The sequence below is a fragment of the Grus americana genome, chromosome Z (assembly GCF_028858705.1).
Source record: "Grus americana isolate bGruAme1 chromosome Z, bGruAme1.mat, whole genome shotgun sequence".
In the NCBI taxonomy this organism is placed as follows: domain Eukaryota; kingdom Metazoa; phylum Chordata; class Aves; order Gruiformes; family Gruidae; genus Grus; species Grus americana.
Genome location: NC_072891.1, coordinates 32643715 through 32652562, shown reverse-complemented (window position 1 = coordinate 32652562; position 8848 = coordinate 32643715). Strand labels below are relative to the sequence as shown.

The window sequence follows — 8848 nt, the reverse complement described above, 5'->3', positions numbered from 1 at the left end:
GTTACACGGTAGCTAGAGCAGGAAGAAGAGAGGGGAGGCACGGAATTCCCACAGGATGTGGAACTCTAGCCCTTTGCTTGCAGGGCCTGGGATGCCTGTCCTGTGAAAACAAAGTTATGCATCTCATACTACTGCTACAGCTTTGTACATAGCTTAGGTCACTCTAATAATTTCCATGAAAATCTAATTTGTCTTATTTACCCCCTGCCATTCCCTTGTCAGCTTTATTGGTCTTCTCTTTATTGAATCAAAGACATTATGTGCATAAATGGTATCTTTAAAATGCTTAGTCATGAAGAAACCCCTAACTCCATTTCTTCTTATTTAAATGAGTCAGTGAAGTCAAATATGTTGCTATCTAATGCATGCTGGTCATTTATTCATTTCTGATGGATATTATTTTCCATTCAGGAATACCTTGCTTCATTAAAAGTAAAATATATTATTCTTCTAGGCTTTGCAACTGCAAATATTGCCCTTAAATTAAGATCAGGGTTTGAAAAGCCATGATCGAGGGGGAACTTATCATTGATTTCAGTTGTATTTGGTTTGCAATTGCAAGGTTTCAGGGGTGGGGGGTGGGGCTACAGGGATGGCTTCTGTGAGAAGCTTCCCCATGTCCAACAGAGCCAATGCCAGCCAGCTCCAAGACAGACTCACGGCTGGCCAAGGCCGAGCCCATCAGCAATGGTGGTAGCGCCTCTGGGATAACATAGCTAAGAAGGGGGAAAATACCAAAACAAACTAGGAGCAGTTTTTACAGCCAGAGAGAGGAGTAAAATGTGAGAGAAACAACTCTGCAGACACCAAGGTCAGTGAAGAAGGAGGGGGAGGAGGTGCTCCAGGCACCAAAGCAGATATTCCCCCACAGCCTGTGGAGAAGACCATGATGAGGCAGGCTGTCCCTGTGCAGCCCATAGAGGTTGATGATAGAGCAGATATCCACCTTCAGCACATGGAGGAGCAGGTGGAGACACCTGAAGGAGTCTGTGACCCCGTGTGAAGCCCACGCAGGAGCAGGCTCCTGGCAGGACCTGTGACCCCGTGGGGGACCCACGCTGGAGCAGTCTGTTCCTGAAGGACTGCACCCCATGGAAGGGACCCATGCTGGAGAAGTTCATGGAGAACTGCAGCCCATGGGAAGGACTCACATTGGAGAAGTTTGTGGAGGACTGTCTCCTGTGGGAGGGACCCCAGGCTGGAGCAGGGGCAGAGTGTGAGGAGTCCTCCCCCTGAGGAAGAAGGAGCAGCGGAGACAATGTGTGATGAACTGACCACAACCCCCATTCCCCGTCCCTCTGTGCTGCTGGGGGGAGGAGGGAGAGAAATCAGCAGTGAAGTTGAGCCTGGGAATAAGGGAAGGGTGGGGGGAGGTGTTTTAAGATTTGGGTTTATATCTTACTACTCTACTCTGTTTTGCTTGGTAATAAATTAGATTTTTTTTTGGTTTTTTGAGTCTGTTTTGCCCATGATGGTAACTGGTGAGTGATCTCTCCCTGTCCTGATCCTGACCCATGAGCCTTTCGTTACATTTTCTCTCCCCTGCCCAGCTGAGAAGGGCAGTGACAGAGTGGCTTTGGGGGGCACCTGGCCTCCAGCCAGGGCCAAGCCACCAGATCAGTGGGACTGGGACTTCACTGCAGATTTATTGACAAGGATGCCTCAGTCATGAAGGATGTTTTCAGCAGAGAAATTCAAATCTGGGGCATTTTATAACTGCCTACTTGACCAAATTGCTGAGCAAGAGCCTGGCTTTCAGCACAAGAGTCTAACTCAGTCAGACATACATACTAAACAAACACCCATTGGGCAAGGTCCTTCATGTATGCCAAAGTCATATACAGAACTAGAGACATCGAACTGCTTCCCTCACCAGAGACCTCTGTCCTTTGCATCTTGACACAACTGTCCAGGGAAGACAGGAAATTGCCCTTTCTTCTACTTCTGTGCTCAGAGTTGGAGGAAAAATTTTAGCTCATTTTCCTCCGCCTTTTAGTGGGAGACTTTGAAGTGGGAGCTACAAAAGCAGATAGGCAGAGAACAGAACGGTTCCAGCACTTCCTCTGAGAGGACTTAACACCTGAAATGACAAAAAAAAAAAAAAAAAGGTATTCAGCACAGAAATCTATCTTATTGCTATTTCAATAGGAAAAGGAAAAATAATACCTTGTTTTCTGCTCTTTTTTCTTTCCAGATTTAAAAAAAAAATAAATAAATCAAATTCTCCTGTTCCTGCTTTCACTCACCTAATAGGACTCTAAGGGAAAGAACAGGGATGTGCAAATCACATTTGGTTGCCACATCAGGACTGGGCTGAGGTAACAGCTGTGTTTATTACTTGTGTCCACAGCCCATGCTCACAGAGAAAGGGAGAGACATGGATTGCAGTGGACTAGTACTAGATGTAGAAACTTTTCAGAGATAATTTTGTTCCTTTACATTGTTCCTTGAGCCTTTTCCCCTCAATAATGCAGAATGACATTGCCATCAACTGTTAGTACTGTGTCAGGAAATGCCCTTTGGGAATGCAGTGTCTCATTTCTATTCTTCCTTGCTTTAACTCCTGTGCATCCCAGACAGTCATTATAGTGATTCTTTCCCACAGTTCCTCTAGTGACTAGATCTGTAAGGAACATATAGGAAAGCTTCAAGCGTAATGTTTCTTCTGGGAAAATTCTGGCATTGGCTGTATACCTCATTTTGCAACCCTAACTCTAGCATAAGAATTTAAACACACACACACAAACTGTTTTTTCTAGTGACAAATCTGAAAAAAAAAAAAAAAGAAAAATATTTTAAAACTCATCACATGTAACTGGCTTTCAATCTGTACAGCAGGATCAGATCCTTGGGAGAACAAACACGACTGCTCCTTGAGTTTATGCAGTAATTGGCATCAGGAATAGTTGTTCCTAAAGGCAACCAGCCAGTAATTTGCTGGTACATTTCACAACCATTTGCTTATACTAGAAGAAATTTGAGCCTCAGGCATCCTGAATTCTGCAGAGGACTGTGAACAAATCTCTTTTTCAGAATCTGGCCCCCCTGTTTCTTTCCCTTCCAGCTCCATGAATTCTCAATATCTGCATTCAACTCTACAGTGCTGTACTGAGGCCAGACTTTTTTTCTCCAGCTTTTCTATACTACTGCAGCAACATTAGCAAGGCATTGAGAACAAAGGAGAGCCTCTCTCCGCCATTTAAGTCGCCAGAGTGAACAAGAGGCCCTTCCACATTGCAAGCCTGGCAAGGTCAGTGCTTAGCTAACTGTGGTGGCAATACCTGCATAGTCCCCTCCATCACTGCAGAAGGGCACTGGAGTGGGACGAGCACTGAGAGTGGTACAGCCTCTTCCAAGATATTATCTCAGAGCCCCGTCCGCAGACCAGTCAGTTTACAACAGCTCAGTCAAATGACAGCACATCTACAGACACACTATCCTATTTCTGACTCCTAGTGGGAATCACCCTTTCCCCCATCCACCAGCAAGTCCCCATTCCACTGTACAAAAGAACCACAGACATTCTCAAATAAATGGCTGGGCAACTTCAGGAGAGAAAGAATTAACTTCTTTTTTTTTTTCCTTAATTCTCCCCTTCCAAATGACCAAACTGTTTAAAGTAGAGTTCTCTGACTTTTTTTCAGGCACAAACTGATACATAAACATTTCAACTGTAAGATATCTGAATTGCCAAATTTTTTAGTAACTCAAAACAGGCTCTTGCAGAAGAAAGTTTTGGCAGCTACCAGCTCTACCAGCCTACAAATCAAGATACAGAGGAAATACATTAAAGTATTAAGAATAACATCTCAGCAGCATGGCTGCAGGACAATTCAGTCTGATAGTAATAGCGAAGCCATAACTAAGTAGACAGTATATACAACAGCTCAGATGAACTGCAGTAAAATCTTTATGCCCTACCACATCATCACTCATTTTCTTTTTGCTAGATGAGTCAGAGAAAAATCCTAAGGCATTTGGAATTCAAGACTAGAAGCCTCAGAGATGGCTTTTGAAGTTCAAAGGTGTGTGTTAAATTTATCAGATGGTGCTACAATTTTGGAAAAAAGATACCTTGTGTGCATATGTGCAGGAAAGATTCCTCTTGCCCACCAAACATAGGCTTTCTTTTCCACTAACATGCTACTGGACACTGGCATGAAATATTTCAGGTGGTTAACAAGAAACAGAAATACCACTACAAAATTTAGAGACTGAAAAAAAGCAGCATTTCATAACAGCAAGTGAAATTATCATTTTGCCTTCATCTATCATCAAAGTTAACAGTTGTGATTGTGCCACTAAATAAAGATGGGTAAATCAAGCAGAACAGGTAGCAAATACAACCATTTGTTATTTAGCCAGATGATTATTCAAGCAGTATTTAGCCTATCAGTAATTTTTCTTATTATGTCTTCTACACTGGAGAACGTCTCACAAAATCAGAAAGGGTGGAACTGCATAAATAGGGGCAGCTTTTATCCTGCTATATTTTGTTTGTAAGTATCAGAGTATCATATTAACTTCTCTGTTACAAAAAATTGCTATTCGTTTACATCAGAGTTGGAAAGTACAAACAAGCTTCAAAGCAAAAACATTTTGCAGGAATTTATCTATTACTCGTTTTAATTGAAAATTTTTAACCACTGCAGCACAACACAATATATTGTAGAGCTCCTATTAAGCATCAACAAAATTTCATTGCTACAGTAATAGAAAAGCAAATAGAATTCAAGAGAAGTAATCTAATTTTTATCTAATTCTAGTAACTTGATTTCATCAGACCTTAGCTATGGCTGTGGAAATCATAGTGATAGTACTAAAGCATTCTACTTCACAAGCCAGCATAAATTCAAATACTTTACAGAATCATAGAATCATAGAATCACAGAATGGTTTGGGTTGGAAAGGACCTCAAAGACCATCTAGTTCCAACCCCCCCTGCCATGGGCAGGGACACCCTCCACTAGACCACGTTGCCCAAAGCCTCATCCAACCTGGTCTTAAACACTTCCAGGGATGGGGCCTCCACAACCTCTCTGGGCAACCTGGTCCAGTGCCTCACCACCCTCACAGTAAAGAATTTCTTCCTAACATCTAACCTAAGTCGACCCTCCTTCAGCTTAAATCCATTACCCCTTGTCCTGTCACTACACTCCCTGATAAACAGTCCCTCACCATCTTTCCTGTAGGCCCCTTCAGGTACTGGAAGGCTGCAATTAGATCTCCCCAGAGCCTTCTTTTCTCCAGGCTGAACAACCCCAACTCTCTCAGCCTGTCCTCACAGGAGAGGTGCTCCAGCCCTCTGATCAGCTTCGTGGCCCTCCTCTGGACTCTCTCCAACAGCTCCATGTCTCTCCTGTACTGGGGCCCCCAGAGCTGGACGCAGTACTCCAGGTGGGGTCTCACAAGAGTGGAGTAGAGGGGCAGGATCACCTCCGTCGACCTGCTGGTCACACTGCTTTTGATGCAGCCCAGGATACATCTGCCTTTCTGGGCTGCTAGCACACACTGCCGGGTCATGTTCAGCTTTTCATCAATCAAGACTATCAAATCAGAATCTTCCTGGATATTTTTCATCAATGTGAATATCTTGAAAAAAAAAAATAATTAATGTATCCTGGTCAAACCACTACTTTGGGTTTGTACACTCACAAGCACACCCATAGCCTTCAGGATTGCTGAATATGCAGAACAATTACTTTGCTCTTGTATGAATAAGGAAATAGAGCATGGTTCTTCCTGCCCTGAGGTATGCAGTGCTCTCTTGCTACAGATATTTAGTTGTTTAGGGTTTTTTTGTTTGGTTGGTTGGGTTTTTTTATCCTAGGAAAACCACCGCTGATTCAGTGTGCCCGTCTTTAAAGGTAACAGTGCACTCTTCCTGCCTACTTTACTCTTCATCACAAGACACTGTAAAGTGAAACGGTCATGAATGCTGACATGCATTTTCAACAGAAAAGACATATCTGTCCTTAACATCAGGACAAAAATAACATGTAAAGGTATTACTGGAGCAAGAACCTGGCTATTGATAACTGGTTACAGGGACAGCAAACGACCCTGTTTTGGTTCCACCTACCCAACTCAGATACTGGCAAGCTCCTGGCTTCCCAGCGCATGGCACACCAATCACTGCATGTGAATCTGCTCTCTCACATACCTGAAAGATCCGTATCAATACCTGACATGGAACTGAAAAATGTGGCTTTCCAGGAGTTGTAGACCAACAGGAAAGCTCTTTCTAGGCCAGTTGTTCAGACAGTCCAGTTTTCAAGGGCCATCAGGTCCTGAGACAGGAGGCACAAAACTGCAATCAGGACAATGACTATGCTTTTCATTTACATAGCAGGTATTTTATAGCACCTTGTAAAAGTCAAAAATAATTTGCAAGCTTTCCAGAACTTCCAAAGTAAAGATTTTTTTTGCTTAAAAGAAGGGGAAACAAGCCAACTGATGTTTTTTGCATGAATGTTTTTTTAAAAAAAATAAATTTGCAGCAGTTTAATCAGGAAATTCCAAGGAATTTGAAGAGAAAGATGCTGGACCCATTTTATAGTGATGAGGCAGTTTATTAACGGTGTCAAAACAGGTCATATCAGATCCAGGCAAAGAACATGCATTTGATTTCTAGCCTCTGTAGTACCCGATAGCATCATCTATTTAAATACAAAATATATTTATATGTAGTTACCAATTAATAATGTCATAGTTGTTTTGAACCTTCATGGTGGATCATAAAAGCAGTCCTAGAACAGTATTTTGAAACTAAGCATCATTAATTATGTTATCAACTGCATTTAATTCTAGAAGGCAGAAACAATCTTGCATTTTGCAAATGTATCACTAGATTTCATTTTTCCTTTACAATACCAGAAAGAGCTCTGATATTCTGAAATACACCAGACGGTACCCACCACAACCCACTACCTCTAAAGAAAGTGTTGTCAATTAGAAATACATTCCAATTGTCACAGCTAAGTAACTTCTTAGACTAAAGGGATTCTGAGTGATTTCATGGTACAAGAAAAGATAGTTAATGTAACACAGAAAAATTAAATTGTCAGTTGAGGTGTCACATAGTAAATGAAAAGACTTCAGTGTCCACTTGAAAAATTAATAACAATCATGCAAGGGCTACACTGAAACAAAGATCTGTGTGCCTCAGCATATAAAGACCTGGGTTTGTCAAGAAAAAAATTTTGGGTTCATATAATCAGGTTTTTTTGCAAGCAGAACCCTAGAAACAGCAGTGCTTAGATTTAAATTGGATTTTGAAAGAGCTTTTTTTTCTGTGACAGACAGTCAGAAATCCTGCTGACGGTCCAATTTACAAGAAACAGATGATGTCATTTTGATAAAGCTCTCTTCTAGTTTCACATACCCAAGTGTTTCAGGCAAATTCAGACTTTCTGCTTTCTGTGAAACATCCGAAAAGGTCAAGATCCCAAAGACTGAAGGGAAACAGAAAGACAAGAAATGAAAGTACAGTGTTTACCAAGTTTGCATTTTAATACCAAGCCATGTGTGTGTCTGTGTGTCTATTCTGTTGTGTTGAGGAAACTACATGCATACTGCATACAGTGCAGTTTCATGATTCCAATAGGTATAAAATAATAGGATTGAAAATCACATCAACGGACAAAATGCTGCAAGTAAAAGGACAGTATTTATTTCTTTGTTTATTTTAAAACATTATTACATTGACAAAATATTATTTTAAAAGGAAGACCATAATATATTCATTCAAAACTAGGCTGTTAAGCATATATATTTAAACTCTATTTTTTCATATACATGAAAGAAAATTGTATTTTACAAATACCTATTTTTAACAGACCTTATGAAAAACATGTTTAAAAATAACTGCCAAAATCTGGCTCTTAAATTTACAATAAACCCTTGCTGCACTGAAGATACCTTTCTTAAAAGCCAAAAATATCTAAGTCAACAGTTGAGTCCACATCAAACCCTACTGAAAGTAGTAGTGACATAAAAACGTAAAAGCACTGTACAAAGTAAGTACAGCTTTTGTCTTAATCCTGTACATATTTGTATTTGTTTTAAAAATGTTTTATAAAAACTGCTATTGCTGAACTTAATATCCTTTCCTGTCTGTGGAAAAAAATGAGCCACTGAAATTATCTCTCTCTACTAAAATGTCTCCTCTTCTGAATGTGAATCTTCTTTTATAATTCAAACGGAATTTTACCACCTATTTCAATGTGAGTAGGACTGAAAGTTTTCTTCAGCATATCACTGTGTAATCCCTCTTACTCTCACTTGGTTTCCCCCTTAGTTTCATAATGCAAAACATTACAAAATCTTTAACACATTAACTGAAGAAATCAGAACTCAACTACTTCAGCTTCTGAGGCTGGTGTACGGATTAGTTCCTTGTAAAACCGAGTGTTCAGTTAAACCAAGACCAATTTCCAATAATGCTGCATGCTTGTCAATCAACATCCCTCTCTCTCTCTTGCTTCCTTTATAGCCCCTTCTGGCATTTCTTCTGGAATGAGCTTTTTAAGAAGGTGCGATATCCTGGATCATCCACATATTCATTCCTAAAGCGGGAACTCAATACTCTCTGCCTCTTCTTCTCTCCCAAGATAATATCTGCTCCATAAAATGTGTCTTCAAATCTCATGTCAGAGGCTGTAGACTAAAACCACACATTAATTACACATACAACTCCATACAGGCCATCACATTCTAACATATTTTAGACAAGTTACATGGAAATTCAGATATATTTCACTAGATCACATGAAGCTAGTGACATTACTGACCATGCATTTACACCTGTTTTCAGGAAAATGTCTACATATCAAATATGTATTTTAAA

At 40.6% G+C, this 8848-nt stretch overlaps 1 protein-coding gene across 12 annotated transcripts in view; it reads right to left on the bottom strand.

Annotated features, from left to right (window-relative positions):
* Nucleotides 1-7723: 7723 nt before the first annotated feature.
* KDM4C (lysine demethylase 4C) overlaps nt 7724-8848 on the bottom strand; it is a 268964-nt gene continuing 267839 nt past the window's right edge. For 9 of the 12 annotated variants that reach the window (XM_054809237.1, XM_054809233.1, XM_054809234.1 and 6 more), the window contains one exon: nt 7725-8665. In XM_054809237.1, coding sequence (XP_054665212.1) covers nt 8489-8665 — 177 coding nt within the window. In that variant the 3' untranslated portion in view covers nt 7725-8488. Of the gene's footprint in view, nt 8666-8848 lie in introns of all 12 variants that reach the window. The other 3 variants (XM_054809252.1, XM_054809238.1, XM_054809242.1) reach the window with 1 other exon arrangement.